A 20,242-nucleotide genomic window follows, 5' to 3' on the forward strand; every position below is an offset into this window, starting at 1 on the left:
TCTTGGGGTACTTTGATATGCTGAATCTAAACATGTATTTTGATTTTGGACATTGGACCATAATAGGTAAATTAAAAAAATTGAAGTTCTTAGACCACATTCTTTCTGTGTCAGAAACCTATGCTGTGTCAAATATTTAATCACAATCCAAATTCAGAGCTGTATCAAGCTTGAATGTTGTGTCCATACTTGCCCCAACTGTTCAGGGTTCGACCTCTGCGGTCGTATCAAGCTGCGCCCAGCGAAGCATTTTATTAAGTCTTGTTTTCATGGAGATTCTATAGCCCCACCCCCTCATCATGGTTCATTGACTTTGAAACTTTTACATAGTTTACAAGTTAATGTTTGTGTTTAGGTTTGTTTAAAGGGAACGACTTATGGTAAGTCAATGGTATTTGGTTTGCAGTTGTATTAGCATTGGCACATCTCATTTCCATGGAGATTGTTTAGCCATGTACCTTCAGTCATGGTTCATTGACTTTGAATATTTAGTTAAAGAATTGCTATTTTAATTTCAACATTTGCATTATCAGAATTACAAAAAGGCGAGACATATCTCTGTGATAACAGTTTATGTGGATCGAATCAGTCAATCAAATGGTTTACCCTTGTTTCACTTTCAATGTTGACATTCTTTTCATTTTAATAACTGAACACGCCTACTTCATGCGTAACCAATCTCTAGCTAATGGGTTAAATTGAAGGTCACATGAATAAGGATTCAATAAGGTAAAATTATTCACTTGCAAGTGAATAATACATCAGCGATGTTTATTTGCTTATTTTGACAAATTTGAACCAAATTGGCTGCTAAAAGCCAATTATTATTTCATTATTTCTCTTTTATTAATGATTGAAACAAACTAAATCATATTCTAATTTTTTTCATATCTCGTAGCTAATGCCCCTTTAAGATTGTAACGTTTGTATTTATATGAATTAAATTCCAGATATGCCAGCCTATTTATCCCCCTTTGTAACAAGTGACCAGTCCGAACCAGCTCGATGTTTTCAGCCAGGGGCAATGGATGAATTAGAATTAACAGAATTTCCTGAGTTTGCCAAAATTCCCACACTATATTTAGCTATCAGGAATGTTTGTGTGACTTTGTGGAATTTGAATCCAAAGGTGAGAATACCTATTGTGAAACCTAACTTTTATTTTATTTCTGCTTTATAAAGATATGTCACTGCATATATCCATTTGAACATGAATGTAATTCAAATAAAGCAGTTCAACGGTTTTGTAGGCTTGTTTCTTAATTTAAGGTAGCAAATGTACCAGAGCAAAACAGCTCTTGAATTTAACATTTTTTCATGTGAAAAAATATTTAATGCAACTTGCATTAAATTCTCTTTACGTCAATCCATTTTAAAGCTTTCATAAAACTTGAACTTTAATACTAAAATAAAAGGCAGGTTATAAACAAAAAAAGTAATCATTTTGTCCTTGTGACTCACAAAATTATGATATATATAGAGTTTGAGTACAGAAATTTTTGCTTGCATATATTATTGTGATTGTTGACCAACCAATACAAATTCAATATTTATTTTTGTGATTTCAGGAAATGTTGGATACCAAAAATGTTAAGTCTTTTTGAAGATCTGCGACTCTTTTCACAAAAAATCTTAAAAGTAAAAATAGTCGTATTAAAGTCATACACATTTCAGTATAACTTACGATCAATTTTGATCGTGATCAATTTTGATCGTAAGATATTTTGTGAAAAGAGTCGCAGGGTTCTTAACACTTGCTTTAAACAAACATGTTTTGTATGCTTTGTATGTTTACAGAAATGGTTATCTCATGAGAGATGCGGTCCATTTATCATTTGCCGTGGAATGACACGTATCTGGTGTATAAACAGCCTTCAGAGTATATTGTGGCATCTGACAAGACGAGGCCTCATCAACTTTGGACTGTTGTCATTGCCAAAGGAAATAGACTTTATGCCGAAAGATATTCTACCTCAGGTTTGATTTAAGAAATTAGACTGCAGAAAAATATTTTTGCCTCGCCTGCGACGAAAGTGGCAGTATGCAAGACATAGGTATTACTATCCGGTGGCGTAAACTATTTGTATAAAGCTTTATATATCAGAAGGTAGAAGACCTGGAATCTTCATACCTTGTATGCAGATACCTTATGTAACGAAGTTTTCATCTGTCATATGCCCATTGTCCTTGACCTCATTTTCATGGTTCAGCAACTGCTTGAAAAAAAATTACAGTTTTTTTGTCATGTGAATTTCTTGATTGTTATGAGTAATAGGATAAATATATTTGGTATATGGGTTCCTTGCAATGTCTACATGTCCATCTGACAGGATTAACCTGACCCCGACCTAAATTCATGGATCAGTGATCAAGGTTAAAACTACATGATTAGGTCCATTTCTCAGATACTACAAGCAGCAGGTCAACTATATGTGGTGTATGGAATGATTATAAGGGGTACGTGTCAGAATGGCAGGTTTCATCTGACCTTGACCTTATTTTCATGGTTCATTGGTCATTGTTAATTTTTTTTAGTTTTGGTCTGTTTTTCAAGTACTGTAAGCAATAGGTCAACAGTATTTGGTGTATGGAATGATTGTAAGGTTTACATGTCAGTCTAGCTGGTGTCATCTGACTTTGACCTCATTTTCATGGTTCATTGGTCAATGTTAAGTTTTTGTGTTTTGGTCTGTTTTTCAAGTATTATAAGCAATAGGTCAACTATATTTGGTTTATATATGGAATGATTGTAAGGTGTACATGTCTGTCAAGCCAGTGTCATCTGACCTTGACCTCATTTTCATGGTTCATTGGTCAATGTTAAGTTTTTGTGTTTAAGTCTGTTTTTCAAATACTAATAGCAATTAGTTAACTATAATTGGTGTATGGAATGATTGTAATTTGTACATGTCTGTCTAGCCAGTATCATCTGACCTTGACCCCATATTCATATTTCATTGGTTAACATTAAGTTTTTGTGTTTTGGTCTGTTTTTCAATTACCATAAGCAATGGGTCAACTATATTTGGTGTATGGAATAATTGTAAGGTGTACATGTCTGTGTGACAGTTTTATCTGACCTTGACCTCATTGTCATGGATCTTTAAAAATGTAAAGTTTATGTGATATGTGTAATAAAACCTTTATCTTTAAGACTTTCAACATAAAATCAATGGTTAGTAAAACAGGCGAGACATTTCAGCGTGTGCACTCTTGTAAACTTTCTTTGCACTTTTGTCTGATTTTTCATTTCTAACCAGTCATATTGGTCATTTTTATTTCAACTAAATCATAGAATTACTGTTAATTCAGAAATTTTTACGTTCACTTTTAATGGGATTGTTGAGGATTGCAATTTCAGGAAATACTGCAAACAATAATGCTATCAAAATAATGTAAACTGTGAGTTTATTTATGCAAAACCTATCCCGTCACTTTTTTTCAATGATAAAACATCTCAATTTTTTTTGAATTAACAGTAGCTGTAAATGTTGTACATAGATTAATTAGCATAATAAGACAGAAACCCAATGACACAAAAAAACAATGGACATCAAAAAGTCAAAATAGGGTCTTCAACAATAAATATGTTTATCTATAATTGCTTTAGCCTTAAAAAGTTTTGAAAAAAAAATGAACAGAGAATAGCCCAGATCTGGCAATAACACCATGAATTCTAGATCTTTACAACAAAAAGACGACAACCTCTGACCATCATATTTTCTAACACATTTAAATAATAATAAAACTTTTAATACATTTGTGAGAAAGGGAATGGTATTCTTTAAAGTTGTACTAATGGTTTTCAGACATGGGTTAGAAGCTGTGAAAACATTTCCACTTACTGTTGGAATCTGAAACATACATACTTTATTCATTAACTTGAGATATAATGAAAACTTATAAGCTTTCTATCTATTGTAAATTTTTAATATATCATTATATTTTGAAGGACAATCATGTGTTAATTATATGAGGTTATATTTTTAAGTAAACCTTGTGTTAATTATAGGAGGTTATATTTTTAAGGACAACCATGTGTTAATTATAGGAGGTTATATTTTTAAGGACAACCATGTGTTAATTATAGGAGGTTATATTTTTAAGAACAACCATGTGTTAATTATAGGTTATATTTTTAAGAACAACCATGTGTTAATTATAGGAGGTTATATTTTTAAGGACAATCATGTGTTAATTATAGGAGCAGGAGTTTCTGGCTTGTCAGCTGCACATCAACTTAATCATTTCGGTGTTAAGGTAAGAATACAAATATATTTGGCCTTATGTATGATATCAATGTTCAGTGGTGAAAGGTCTTGCTAATTTCATGAATTGTAATATATTACAGTCAGGGGTAATAACTATTTAAACTATTAAAGTAATATTAACTTGTAATACATATTCAAGTCATGCTTATACACTTGAAGTTGTACGTAATATATTCTTCAATTTTACTCATTGTTGAAGGCCGTACAGTGACCTATAGTTTTTAATTTCTATGTCCTTGATCTCTTGTTGAGAGTTGTCTCATTGGCAATCATACCACATCTTCTTATTTTTATATTGTATAAAAAATTTATTGGGTTTTGATTTTTCACTATATTTGAAAAGTCACGGAAGACAAGACATATTTGTTGCTTTTCTGGCGGCGGTGAGGGAGTCAACAACTGTTAAGTTTTCTACTTAAGTTAGTTTGGTAGGAACAAATAGTGAAAGATCAGTGATATTTTCTATAAGTTGCATTTATATCACTACTTATCAGTTTGAAGACTTTTTTGTAGCCCTGCCCCCTAGGTCAATGTTCAATGACTTTGAATTAATTAGCAATTTTAGATGTTAAGCTTTCTGCTTTAGTTAGTTTGATAGGAACAACTTGAAATTGTCTTTTTCTGAGTTTTCTGCCAACAGGCTAGACATATCTCTGTGTCAACAGTTTATTAATGATTGAATGGAATAAAACAGGTTTTAAATTTCAAAGAATTAAACAAAACAACATTTATATCTTTTTGGTAGTTTTGGGGAAAATTTATTGAAAAAACAACATCCTGGGATTCCCAGTAGGTATTAAATTATGTTCATCATAGTGCAGTCTTCACGATTGGCTACAGGACCACTAGCCCAGGCTTGTAAAATATCTTGTCAAGCCTGTAAGAATTTCTACTACAGGACTAAGATTTTAACAAAATTTTCCATGAAATGAGTGCAGGATTGTAGCTGCAAAAGTTTATTTGGAGGCTGAAAGTGGTGGCTTAAACCATAGTATTCATCATGGAAAGTTTACTCTTTCCTCTATAAATTCAATATAAATATATACACTTGTTGGTAAATTAATTTGTGTTTAGGAATCACCACAATGTTTCACAGTATTCTCTGAACAACCAAATGATATTAGATGTTAATTGAATCTTCTTATTGTTCAGTATATTTATTAACTTGTTCACTTTTGAATGTTTTAATGTGATTAAAACTTCAAAAGAAAATTTATATGAAGTAAAAAAATCTTTACTATATTTCAGACCACAATATTAGAAGCTAAGGACAGAATTGGAGGTAGAATCCATGACGACTGTTCCTTAGGTTTGACTGTAGGAAAAGGTGCTCAGATCATAAATGGTTGTGATAATAATCCACTGATTGTACTCAGTCATCAGGTAATTTTTATTATGTTTTGGATTTACAATTATTTTGGCCTCGAGCATCACTGAAGAGACATTAATTGTTGAAATGTGATTCTGGTGCAGTAAAATTGGTACCGTTAATGTTATTTGTATTTATACTGAAAACATGTCAAAAGACTTTCTATTATTTTATTATAAATTAAAGGTTTTAATCCTAATCCACTCTCAATTTTCAGTAATTAAGTTATAGTTTTTGGGAGATAGTCATGGCACATGACTTTAGGTTTTACTGTAAATAAAAAGAGTTTAATGTTAATTAGGGCCCTGCCTAGTGGCGGGTCGCCCTATAGTGATCAGTCCGTCAGTCTATAACAAATTGTGTCCACTCTATATCTAGAGAACCGTTATAATTTGATACTTTATACTTGACATGTATATTAACCAACACCAGAGGGTGTGTCATAATGTTTGTACAACTTCCTAGGTCAAAGTTCAAGGTCAAAACTTAATAAAGTGCTTCATACCAGCTTACCCATACAATTTTTTTACCACACGTTATTTACAGCAGGGCCCACAGAGATGGCTACCATCTCAATGATGTCTAGTTATTTTAGATAAGTAATTGAGATATGATCAAAATATACCCAGCTTAGTACTATATGAACACAGTAAGTCAGATTTTAACACGCTAGCTTAATAGCAACTGGCTGGAGGAAGAAATGTTACTCTACCAAAGAGCATTATGCTGACTCTTAGTTGAGTAGTTTTGGTTCGTGCTCCCAAATGCCTCATGCCTCTTACAAATCTTTAGTTCAATTTAATTTTCACAATTTCCAATAAGATATTTTGAGTAATTGGTTGAAAAAGAGGCTTAGTAAAGAAACAGTTTTATTGGTTTATCTTGAATGGTGATATACACTGTAGATTCATTTATTTGTGGGTTGCCAATTTTTTCGTGTGTATCGTGGGTATAGATACACATGTAAACCAGGAATTTAAATGTTCAACTAAGTATAGATTTTCTATAGGCTTGTGTGTAGACTTTTTTCAAAACCATGAATTCAAATATCCACAAAACTACAATTTTTCCTTAATGAACGAAAAATGGTATTTACGAAAATAGATGAATCCACAGTAACTATAGATATGGCAATATTTAAAAAAGAAAATGAAATCTTAAAGTAACTATAAGGGAGGCATCTCATTGAGACATTGGCTATCCTTTAGATTGAACTTGTGTACATTTTTTTCAAAGTTGAGATGTTTAAATTTCTTCTTAAACAAAGTGTTATATTATATGGATAGCCCTCTTATCATTTTGTATATGGCACAAAATTTTCCCTTAATATTGTGCCTTTTATACAGTAAACCAACTAATTGTCGTGAGTTTATTTATTCACAACGCTTTACACAACATGGAAAATAACATGAACATAGATCATTGTGAATTTATCGAACTTTGATTTTCTCTATCCATTGAAATGGATGTGATAGGATAGGAAGGAAGTTTTATTTTGGACATTGGTTATTGTGTGTGTATTAGTCCTTTTGATGTATGCAAAATTGTTTAAAGAAAGTAAGTTGGTTGAGGATAATTGGAAAGTCCCTTCCTATCCTCGTGCCTCCTTTTTAATGTGATAGATCTAGATCTTACATGAATACATCAACTAAGTTAAAAAATTGCAATAAGTCAGCTATGGCTTAACACAAAAAAAGTATATGCAAAGATATTAAAGATATTAGGGTAACAGTGTTAGACTTTGTTTCCTATTGTAGACTGGTGTCCATATCAAGGAGCTAAGTGAAAAGTGTTGTCTTCTGCAGAAAGGTGGAGTAAAAGTGGAGGAAAAAACTGACAGTCAGATGGACTTTCATTTCAATGCTATTCTAGACATTATTGCAGACTGGCGTAGAAACAAAGAAATTCTTCAAGATTTAAGTCTAATGGATAAATTTCGAGAGACACATCAGCACTTTATGGACGAGTCACAATTAACTTTCACAAAACAACAAGAAACTTTACTTAATTTTCATTTTGGAAATCTGGAATATGCTTGTGGAACAAGTTTATCAAATATTTCAACGATGAACTGGGATCAAAATGAAGATTACCCACAATTCTCAGGAAGAAATGTTTTGCTGGCCGATGGATTTTCACCCATTTTGGATAAGATAACAGAAAATTTAGACATTGTCTACAATACAGAGGTAGAATTCTATTTATGTGATTACCTGATTATTTACTGTATAATAAGTAAAATTTCAGGATTTCTAGAGAAAAAACTTGGACTTGGTTGTTAGCATTTTTTCACATTTTTAGCTGGCCAAGTCATTGCCATCACTTGGTGGTGTGTTGTCATTGTAAACTTTAGAAAAAATCTTATCATCTGAAACTACTTGGCTAAATGTTAATAAACTTAACCCAGAATGTGCCTTAAGTAATCTAGTATAAAAATTTAAGTGGTGATTTGATCCCTCAACAAACACATGACTGCTGTTGCTAAAAATAGAACATATTGGTAAAACGTAGATTTTGACTTGTATCTCAAAAACTACAGCAGTTAGAACAAAACTAAGGAGTTAAAATCATGAGCAGGTTAAGGTCTATTTCCTACTGAATTTTCATAATCAGATAATTCTGAAACCTGTGATGGAAATCATTGGACCACTTCTATTAATTTCGTGGTTTTGCCATAGTCAAGTTGAACATTTATATTTGTGCTTTATCTGTACCAAGGAAATCCACTAAAATTGGTACCCCATGAATAATAATGAATCCACAGTATTATGAAATGCCATTATGTGACATTAATAGTCAGATTTAAGGCAGTTTTTCACATATCACACAAAAACTACAGAACACTTTGATAAAATTCCCTGAAACTAAATCCCCTCCTTATCTTGTAGATTTCATCAATAGATTACAGTGATAAAGTTGTAGTGAAATCATCAGATGGACAAAGCTGGACAGGCGATAAGGTAGGTGTGAAATCATCTGATGGACAAAGCTGGACAGGCCATAAGGTAGGTGTGAAATCATCAGATGGACAAAGCTGGACAGGCGATAAGGTAGGTGTGAAATCATCAGATGGACAAAGCTGGACAGGCGATAAGGTAGGTGTGAAATACAGATGATTCTCATTATCTCGAAGTCAGTCGGACCAGAGAAATAATTCAAGATACCTGTAGTTCGACTCAAACCAAATACAGGAAGTTTGACAGACCAAGGGACACAACTCTTGCTCAGCTTGGAAAGGCTAAAATAAATGCAGATGAATATGGGTAAGGGATCGATAGGTCTAAGATTGGTGTATCTGTACACATATATTATGGTCCTTTATTGTTATAATGAAATTATTTTTTTTTGTCTCTAAATTATTTCGTTGTACAGTCACAATTTGTCCTGTGGTTTTTAGCCAGGAGAACAATTTTCAATCGATCTTGGCTTGATTTTTATTTGACAAATTTGTTCTATTAATTACAGGTGTAGTAATTCTCAGAATAACTCGTCAATCCAATTTAATCCCTAAGGTCTTGTTTTGACATGTGTATTTTTTCAAGATAAAAATTCAATTTAAATATTTTTGTTAACCTTGGGACTGTAAATTTGGTTCAAGTCAACCGAAATTTTGTCTCATCCAATTCAGACATATCAGGAGGCGAAATACATGTATTTATATAGAACAAAGACCACAGGAAAATTTCGACTCATCCGAAATTTCAAGTCAACAGAGTTAGAGACAACGAGAGTTGACTGTACTACTATATTTGTGATTATAATTAATCACTGGACACAAAGCTGGACTGGCAATATGGTAGGTATGAAATACTGATATATCTATGAGATATACAGATCTTTTCATATAGATATAAGCTTCTGAACATTTCATCAGACTATTGAAAACCAGGTAAAGGTATGCTTACATAGCAAACAAAAGAATAAAAACTTTATCACGAAAAGATGAATAAATAGCATTAATGGTAAAATTAATTATTTATTGAAGGTAGCATTGCAACATTGTTATGTTTAACCATATTTCCAAAAATTGGTTAAGATTCTTAATAGTATTATTTTTAAGTATTATTTGTTATTTCTTGGGTAAAGATTGCATATGGTACTGACTTGATATTTAAATCTTCCAAGGTTTATCACTACCTTTGATAGTTCACACAAAATAGTGCTGTGAAGTGATCATTATTTAGATCCTATTCAGTCAATTTCAGGCAATTTATTAATGAAATGTATACTTACATGTAGATATTCAAGTTACAATATGATGTGTATATGAATTACCATGCTTGTCAAGAAAACTTTTCTTTATTGAAAATTACATAAGTAACTCATGGTGTATGAATCTGTTACAAAAAAGACTCATCTACAAATGTACAATCATGAAAGGAAGATAACTCCAATTTAATGCTTTATTTATAACAAAATTGCAAAATGAAAGCAATTTTTACCCTTCAGTGCTCACAAGCACTTTGATTAAAAGCAATGGTGTCATTATCTACTTGACATCAATATCCACGATACCTTTGGCTCGTGAATCTTGTTGTTAAAACCTATTGCTGATAACCTGACTGAGCTTGGCTCAACAGGAAGTGTCCTTACATTAGGTCATCAGGACTGTGGTCAAATAAAGGAACAGGTTATACTAAAGAACAAAAACTTCTACCACTACTGTTGTAAGAGAATAAGTTGACAGATCCATAACACTTATTATTAATATGTTATTGTCTTTTACAAGTAAACATTGATTTTCTTTTTAGGTCATTGTGACCCTACCTTTAGCAGTATTCACAAGTAAACATTGATTTTCTTTTTAGGTCATTGTGACCCTGCCTTTAGCAGTATTGAAGAATGGAATAGTCCAATTTAATCCTCCTCTACCACAGAATAAAGTAATGGCAATTCAACAGTTAGGTGTAGGATACATGGAAAAGGTAATCTCAACAACCATTATAGATATGATGATTGAGACTACTTTCTTCCTTTAATGAAGAATTTTGCACGGAACCCTCATTTTATTGTTGTATACAAACGAACAATAGTGATGCTATATATCAGGGAAGAAATTTATATGGAAACTACAGACATTTTTGAAAACATGGAATACACGTTATTTGTTGCAGTTATATTGAGGGACTGATGTAATAGAGAGGCGATTTAACAAGGAAACATTGTACTTATCTCTTGATTTTCTGGATTTAGACTGTTTGATCAAATTTATCAATTTGTACAAGAAAACATGCACTGTTTTCAAGCTTCAGATCTTTTAAGGAAAAGAAACTGCTATGAAACCAGATGTACCATCTTCTTGACCACATTCCAATCTAAAAAAAAAATTAGTTGCAATGATTTAAGGCATGTTTATAATTTAAGTTCATAAAACCACAGCTTTATATGCATTTTGAAAACAAACCCGTAGTTGCTATACTTATTGTCCCCCTCACAATGTGATCCGTCCATCTGTGTGTCTGTCTTTCCAGTCTTGTTAACGCTCTCACATGTACAATTCTTGCCAGATTTTTGTAAAACATATACCATAGATTTATATATATCATCAATGTCTCAGACAAGTTCGAAAGTCAGTGCCGATCAATCATTTTTAAAAGAGTTATGCCCCTGGGAAATATTAATTATATGAAAAATTACATTGTGAGTGCTCTCATGTGTACAATTCTTGTCAGATTGTTGTTGTCCCCTGCGGAACGCATTGAGGGGGACATGGAAATACCAGGCATCCGTCCGGTCTTGTTAGCGCGCTCACGTGTACAGTTCATGCCAGATTTTTATGCAAGTTATATCATAGGTTTATATTGGCAATATCTTGGACGAGTTCGAAAATCAGTGCCAATCAATTATTTTTAAAAGAGTTATGCCCTTTGAACGCATTAATTTTATGGAAAATTGCATCCTTAGCACTCTCATGTGTACAATTCTTGCCAGAATTTTATGAAACTTATATCATAGGTTTATATTAGCAATGTCTTGGACAAGTTCAAAAATCAGTGCTGATCAATTATTTTAAAAAGAGTTATGCCCCTTTGAAACATTAATAATATTGAAAATTGCATCGTTAGCGCTCTCATTTGTACAATTCTTGCCAGATTTTTATGAAACTTATATCATAGGTTTATATTAGCAATGTTCTGGAGGAGTTCGAAAATCAGTGCTGATCAATTATTTGGCCCTTGGAAACATTAATTTTATTGAAAATTGCATCGTTAGCGCTCTCATGTGTACAATTCTTGCCAGATTTTTATGAAACTTATATCATTCGTTTATATCAGCAATGTCTCTAGATCTGACTTTTTTGAAAATAAGTGCCGATCAAATATTTTTAACTAGTTATGCCCCTTGGAAATATTAATTATATCAGAAATTGCATTGCATTTAATTTGCTCTCAAGCCTTCATTTCTCTGAGATATTTAAAAAAAATAATTTTAAGAACAAAAAAAAGTGGATTTTTTTATAGTTATTGCCCTTGCCCTTGGACAAATAAAATATGTGCAACGCGGGAGACATTGGAAATCCGTTCTTTTATCTAAACTAGACAAAGAAGGATTTTGAAGAGGCTAATAGTTGTCAAAAAAACAAATTTCTGTATGTGAAGTTTAACAACACAATTAATGTGCTGGTCATTAATTGTTTTTATTTAAACATGATGAAATTCACTCCCCATCATTTCATTTTAACAAGCAATTGTTAGTACAATTTATTATGCAGACACTGACAATATGTATTTAACAAGGATTTTCAAACAGATATTGACATGTAAAATCCCTTTGTTCACCATTATGTTCACAATTGCAAATTAAGACAATATATAACTTCATATAATTCCAGGTTGTTCTACAGTTTAAAGAAAGGTTTTGGTCAGATATAAGCTCGCCTGCAGAGGTCTTTGGGAGAGTAGAAACTGAATTTAGCCGGAGAGGATTGTTCGGAATATTTCATGATCTATCCAAAGAAATTGTAAGTAATAAAGTCTATTAAAAAATGTTGGAAATTTGTATAAAAACAAAAATGACATTATTCTATATACTGTTAATTCAGAAATTATTGCGAAGTTTTAATTAATGTGAAAAATGTGACTGGGGGGAGAACCACAATAATAAGAACTCGCAGTCTGATATCTGTTTGCAGATTTTCCTGAAATTGCAATAATTCTTCTAAAATCGCAATTATAAAAGTATGCAATAATATCTGAGTTTACAGTACTTAAAAATGGATTGACTTTTTTCTTGGGGAAAACTTGCATACTGTATCCTTATAATCATATTGTCAATGTATTTGACTCTATAAACATGTTATGTTCAGTCACTAACAGAAGGACATACTGTATCCTTATAATCATATTATCAATGTATTTGACACTATAAACACGTGATGTTCAGTCACTAACAGAAGGAAATCTTGGTTGTATTTTTAAGTATGACTTTTCTTAAAACATTTTCATGACATTATGGAAGAATACAAGTTTGTGAAATTTCACTTTTTATCTAAAATTTAAAAAAATTTGGACGGTTCAAGTGTTACAGTACTAGCATTATTAAAGGGAATTATCATTGTTTATATGAATATTAATTATACTTGACACAAAACAGAAAAAAATGCTCAATGAGTCAGAAATTACTACTTGTAAAAAAACTTTTATTAATAATATATGAGCTGCATCAGATAGATATCGACCTTATGCAAATGAATAGCAATACATCAGTTAACCTATTTCGGGTCAGAAAAATCTCTATGGAGAGTCTGTAACTGTTTGAAAATTGAACTGTTATAAGAAAATCTACAAAACAGACCAAAATTCATTTTTGGAAAATGATGCTATCAGCGGCATGTTTCCGATACCATTGACCAGAACTTACGGAAGTCGAGTATTGCCTCCGCCTACCGCACTCGGTTTCATATTTACTATTTTACATACTAACTGGAATCTGCTTGTATTACCCTACAATCGAACAAAGTGTTGTATTCGGATGGGAACCTGTTTACATACTTTATTTTATTTAACCAAAAAGATATCTTGACCTGTCCATATGTTTTTTGTTATTAAAGGGTATTTGGAGCTATCCCTTTGTTAAATTTTTCATATTTATTCGAACTTTCACTTTTAAGCACATGTCTTACAATCGTAAACAATCGGTATGTATACATGATAAATAGATCCGTTTTGTTACGGTGTTGGACTTTTTACCCTCCAATGATCAGCAATCGCTAGACAAAATAGTTCTCCTAAATAATGTCAGCCTTTCATGCCATTTCAACTTTACAATCATTAAAAAAAGTGAAAATCGGAATCATTTTGATATCCATTGGATACAAACTGGTCTTTATCCAGATTTACGAAGATTTTAAAAATCGGAAATTAGTAATACAGTTTTACCCACGCTCTTTGTTTCTTTGTTTACAAAACAGGATTTCGGAACGTCTCTAGTTTTTAGATCGTAAGTCACGATAAACTCAAACTGAAAGTAAACAGTTGTTTGTAAGACGCAGGTTTACTCACCATAAACAAGCTAAAACGTTCAGTATGGCATATATTTTAGGTTAAAGACGGTCCCATTCATTTAAAAAGCATTTTTAAAGTAGACGATCGGATTATTTCAGGTTTGGGGAACGAGTAAATTATCACAAAGTTCATTTCTTGACGACCTCATAATTTCATCATGTCGATGCCGATGGTACAAATCGATTTTTACTGTTTACTGTCGCTTCTCATGTTTTTTATTTAAACGGTCGTTTATTTTTAAACCCGAACCAGGCATATGCATTCTGTAATTGTGCAAATCTTCGTTCTTTGGTCAATTGGCTTATGGATAGTTGTATCAATTTCAACTCTTACATTAATTTTTTTTTAATATATTACACATGCATGGCAGTACCTTTCCAATTACTATTTATGTGTTGTGTCTAAATTAAAGTTGTAACACTTTATAGTGACTGGAAAGGGTAGAAAAATTCATCAGATGAGAAAAGGCTGAAGATACTTCAAACGGCACCGAATCATTAGATATTGCATCTTATAAAAAGAAACTGAGATTTGGATAGTTCCACTTCAAGGTAAAAATGTTTATCTCTTGTGAAATGAAATAAAAAAAATATTGTAACACTGTAGTTAATTAATAAAGATACTATTACGTGTATTTCTGTATTGGCCTTATTATTGGTTCTCGGCCAGTAGTCAAACGGCACCGAATCATTAGATATTGCATCTTATAAAAGGAAACTGAGATTTGGATAGTTCCACTTCAAGGTAAAAATGTTTATCTCTTGTGAAATGAAATAAAAAAAATATTGTAACACTGTAGTTAATTGATAAAGATACTATTACGTGTATTTCTGTATTGGCCTTATTATTGGTCCTCGGCCAGCACTGAGTATTGGCCTTCCGCTTCGCCTCAGACCAATACACCCAAGACATGGACCAATAACAAGGCCAATACAGAAATACTTACGCAATGATATTATAGAATGACAGTATGGTTCAATAGCGGGAATCAGCCCCTTAACTACTTTTTACATAAATATTAACTTCTGGCTTCAACGCTTTGTTCGTCTTGTCTGGAGATCTTGCTGTAGTTCCAGTTCAGCAAGCATTTTAGAGACGTATCCCGTCCATCCTCTTTTGACTTGTAATCTCTGGTGATAGATTTTGCCGCTTGACATTGTATCCTTTCAAGCTTGTTTTTATTTTGTTACCGTGTAGGGGTCCCATACTATGGCTCCATATTAAATTATAAGATCCATTCCTAAAGATCTAGATCATTGTTCTAATCTGACATAAATTTCAATAACTGGAATGCTACCCAAGTTGAATATATGGTGAACCACGAGAACAGCATTATCACTATTGAAATTGTGTTTAATACCATGATTGTTCAATGTCATTAACTTAAATGGAGACAGACATTTGACCTGAAAGACATGAAAGGTGGTGTGGGAGTGCAAAATCAAAAACTAACTGACTATGATATATGGTTAAAGAATGAATATCAATTACATGGGTCAACATGGTCAAGGGCAGAGTTGTTATAAAATAACAATATGGCAGAGAAGTGGTTTCAAGCTTCATATAAAGCGACCTGACTGACATGAAATAAAAATTCGAAGGAGTATCCCTATTTGTCTAATCTTCAAGGTGAAATAAAACTAGTAAAACAATATTATACTATTGTCTAAATATACAGAAATATAATTTGCTTCAAGTAACAGAAATAACTAGGTCACTAGTAACTTATTTAATGAGTATGTGGGGTATAAGAGCTTGCTAACAACAGGCTCTTCATAATCATTTGGTTTGAAATGGATACTAGTAGTCTATATTCTTGATTTAGAAAAATGTAATTGCAAGAAAAAAATCACATTACTTAGAATACTTTAGATCATTCAGGTAGTCTTTTTTTATATGTACAAAAGAACAGCCAGTAGTCATTTGATATTGTAGATCATTCAAATAGTCTTGACCTTTTTATTAGTACAAAAGAACAGCCAGTAGTCATTGGATATTGTAGATCATTCCGGTAGTCTTGACCTATTTATTTATACAAAAAAACAGCCAGTAGTAATTGGATACTGTAGATCATTCAGGTAGTCTTGACCTATTCATTTGTCACATATACGAATATCAATTATATGCTTACGAGACATGTTGCAATGTTTAACTTATTACGACATGTGAAAATCAAGACTTGCATAAAAAAAATCTCAATATTAGAGACAGTGGCGTCATTTTTCCTCAGAGCTTTCAGCTCTTTGATTAATTTTGTATTTGAATGTTCCAAAATCAATCAAGGTCTTATACATGTACATGTTTATGTGCACTTGCATAAGGTTGATTTCTATCCGACACAGCTCATATATAGCCATATATATTGGAGTAAATGACCAGTGAATTTTCTGATCAGTTAAACTTAATTGCACTTTTTATATTCATGATATATGTCCATTTTGTATTTGTAGGCTAGTGGGAAAAGTTGTTATATTTTATCAACACATATATGTGGGGATAGTGTAGAAATTCTGAAACAGAAATCAGATGAAGAGATAGTAGCAATGTGTATAGAAACGCTCTCAGAACTCTTCCCTAAGAAGGTAGGCTTAGTAAATTTCTCATGGAAATGAGGTACAAAAGAAATAGAAATTATTCTGAAATATTTCTCAAAATATTGGCATACATGACATTTAGCTATCTTATTTATTTAAGGTTAGCATACACAAATTTTCAAAGAAGCTTTAAGTTTCACCCACACAGTTTAAAATATAATGAGAACATTTGCTTGCACATGTCCTAAGGCAGGAACCTGATGTTCAGTGGTTGTCATTTGTTGATGTGGTTCATAAGTGTTTCTCGTTTCTCGTTTTTTATATAGATTAGACCGTTGGTTTTCCTGTTTGAATGGTTTTACACTAGTCATTTTTGGGCCCTTTATAGCTTGCTGTTCGGTGTGAGCCAAGGCTCCGTGTTGAAGGCCGTACTTTGACCTATAATGGTTTTACTTTTATATATTGTGACTACGATGGAGAGTTGTCTCATTGGCACTCATACCACATCTTCTTATATCTATATATAGCAGAGATTGAAAAAGATTGTGAAACATGCAATGTTAGCTGAGGTGACACCTTTCTGACTTCATGTTGGTGCTGTGTAAAATTTAGGGATAATGTGAATAACTATATCCCTCAAAAGTGCAGTTATTTAAAGAAAAACGCGTAACAAAATCATGTAATTTCAGAAAGTGCAGTTATGTCCTGAAATACTTGTATATCAAAACATGTATTTTCAAAAAATGCACCTATGTCTTGAATTACACATCAAATTCATGTTATTCAGAAAGTGCAGCTATATGTCTTGAATTATAAATATTAAAATCATGTATTTTCAGAAAGTGCAGTTATGTCTTGAATTACATTTGTCAAAATTAATGTATTTTTTTATGCCCCACCTAGGGGCATTATGTTTTTTGGTCTTTGCGTCCGTTCGTCCGTCTGTCTGTCCCACTTCAGGTTAAAGTTTTTGGTCAAGGTAGTTTTTGATGAAGTTGAAGTCCAATCAACTTGAAACTTAGTACACATGTTCCCTATGATATGATCTTTCTAATTTTAATGCAAAATTAGAGTTTTGACCCCAATTTCATGGTCCACGGAACATAGAAAATGATAGTGTGAGTGGGGCATCCGTGTACTATGTTTAGAAAGTGTAGATATGTCTTAAATTACACATAACAAAATAATGTACTTTCAGAGAGTCAGGTTATCATGGTTTTGTATCAAAATCCTATATTTTCAGAAAGTTCCAAATCCACAGAAGTACTTAGTAACCAGGTGGTACAAAGACAAATATGTACAGATGGCTTATAGCCACATCCCAGTAGGAGCTAGTGGAGATCTGTATGACGATATAGCGGAAGACGTTCAAGGCAAAATTTTCTTTGCCGGAGAAGCAACAAATCGTCAGCATCCTCAATCTGTTACTGGAGCATATATCAGTGGTATGAGGGAAGCAGAAAAAGTGTTCACGTCAATGGCAGTCAGTTGATGGTGTATGGTGATAGGAAGAATTTTTTGCTGTTTGAATTCTATTGATTATTATGAGTAATAAGACTTTTTCCGTCTTCAATAAGCAGAAATAACTGCATGTTATTTTTTTCAGTTTACAAAGACAAAAGTTGTAGACTCCTGTTTTCGTACTTTATTATCATTTAAAACAAAAATATTTATATTCTGTTTTGATGAAATACCATTTAAAGCATTTCCTGAGATAATATTAAATCTGTTAATATTGATAGATGTAATTCTTTTTACAGTTTTGTAGAATAAGACTGACACATATCTATCACCAGAATCTGATCACATCAATTTCTTATTTATAAATATATATATATATATCAACAGAACAGGAAAAGAATACCAAAGATTGGAGACCAGGTTTCATGAAATATAATTTTAAATATTTTGATATCAGAATGACTCGATGCTTTTCTACCAATGAAGATTGTAGGCTGATCCTTAGGGTTTCTATTTCTAGTTGGATAATATTGTTGGGTTGCTGTTAAATTGCGGTAAAACCTATTATAATTATTTTTGATACAAGTTTGTAGTTTGGTACTGGGTTCTTTGTGTGCTTCATAATGTAAAGTATAAGTTCTAACAAATACAGACCATCAACTATTTTTTTTAATATTTATGGTCAGTAAAATGATACATGATTTTTTTAATGAAATTGATATAAAGTTGATTTGAATATATTTGATTTTTTAATGAAATTCATACAACGTTGATTTGAATTTTAAAGAAATTGATTAATTAGATTTTTATAAAAAATAAATTTTGACAATTTTGAATGATTTTTTTAGTATTTTGACAAAAAATATTTATAATTTTTGATTGATTTTTGTATTTGTTTAAAAGTAGATTTAGTATTGTTGTTTTCTATTTTAATTACATAATATTACACAGTTCACAAAGCAAAATTTTACAAAATAGGCCACTCACAATAATAATTTGTTTTTCAAACCTCTGTCTAATATTTACATCAGCAATCTCGTATGGATTTTTTTAATGGTTTGAGGATGCTATATGTCACTTTTAGAAATAGTAAATATACCTAAGGGCTGTTCCATAAAAACATACATGGTACCCAGGTAATGCACTTTAAAAATGGTGTAACCCACCTAAAGAGGCAAATTTAAGATAACGCTTACATTTCCACTTCTGAAAAGTACTTTATACCTCCCCTAGATGAGATTTCTTAGTGCCTTTTCTGGGTCCCATGTATGTTTATATGGAATAGACTTTATACTGAAAAGACCATTAAGTTTTATTATACGTCATGTCAAATGCCAGATTTTGATTGGTTAATATGAGGGTGTTAATTTACTCTATTCTATGGTAAATACTCTATTACCCTTCACAGAGACGCTTGATCAAGTGTGCACTTTATTAAATACGGATGGATGTTATGTACAAGACGTCAAAGTTTATTACTTTGAATTTGAAATTTAATCGACAGTAATAACAGAACATTCAGTATAATAAATTAAATAACACATATCTGAGAGGGTGATAGAGCAGATTGTTACCCCTTGAAAAGACATTGTCAACCTTGGCTTTGCCTCAGTTGACAATGTTTTCTCGGGGTAACAATCTGCTCTATCACCCTCTCAGCTATGTGTTATTTATATAATGTCTTAACAACAGAGTTCAATCTACACACTTTCGGTTTATGCAGCTTTTGGTGTAGATAGGTTTTACTGTATTCTGCTTTAAATACTAATTTAGGAATAAAAGACCTCTGAAACATACTGCTTATCTTGAGCTTATTTGAATTTTGTCATTTGATAATTATATATTATTTGTATTTATTTAAATAAGACCATAGGCCACAGATTTATTGTTATATTTTCATATTTTTTCCGAAATTTTTTATAGCTGAAGAACAAAATAAGTCTTTATTTGACATGTATGCTTTCAATTTATTCAGAGTTTTTAACATGTCTGAACTTTCTGCTCTTTATCAAACACTTGTAATGTTGTAAAATGAGAATTTGAGAAATTAAAATAATGATGAACCAAAATGAAAGTCACATATATTCATCATCATAAAAGATT

General features: G+C 31.9%; 1 protein-coding gene across 1 annotated transcript in view; it reads left to right on the plus strand.

The window, feature by feature from the left end:
• Window positions 1–19,560, plus strand: part of LOC127723246 (lysine-specific histone demethylase 2-like) — a 46,799-nt gene extending 27,239 nt beyond the window's left edge. The window contains exons 8-17 of the mRNA XM_052229809.1: window positions 951–1,129; window positions 1,798–1,977; window positions 4,183–4,260; window positions 5,520–5,654; window positions 7,398–7,829; window positions 8,529–8,600; window positions 10,449–10,565; window positions 12,473–12,601; window positions 16,595–16,726; window positions 17,922–19,560. Coding sequence (XP_052085769.1) covers window positions 951–1,129; window positions 1,798–1,977; window positions 4,183–4,260; window positions 5,520–5,654; window positions 7,398–7,829; window positions 8,529–8,600; window positions 10,449–10,565; window positions 12,473–12,601; window positions 16,595–16,726; window positions 17,922–18,170 — 1,703 coding nt within the window. The 3' untranslated portion in view covers window positions 18,171–19,560. The remainder of the gene's footprint in view (window positions 1–950; window positions 1,130–1,797; window positions 1,978–4,182; window positions 4,261–5,519; window positions 5,655–7,397; window positions 7,830–8,528; window positions 8,601–10,448; window positions 10,566–12,472; window positions 12,602–16,594; window positions 16,727–17,921) is intronic.
• Window positions 19,561–20,242: the final 682 nt, after the last annotated feature.

The sequence above is a fragment of the Mytilus californianus genome, unplaced genomic scaffold (genome assembly GCF_021869535.1).
Source record: "Mytilus californianus isolate M0D057914Y unplaced genomic scaffold, xbMytCali1.0.p SCAF_13, whole genome shotgun sequence".
NCBI classification, from domain to species: Eukaryota; Metazoa; Mollusca; class Bivalvia; order Mytilida; family Mytilidae; genus Mytilus; species Mytilus californianus.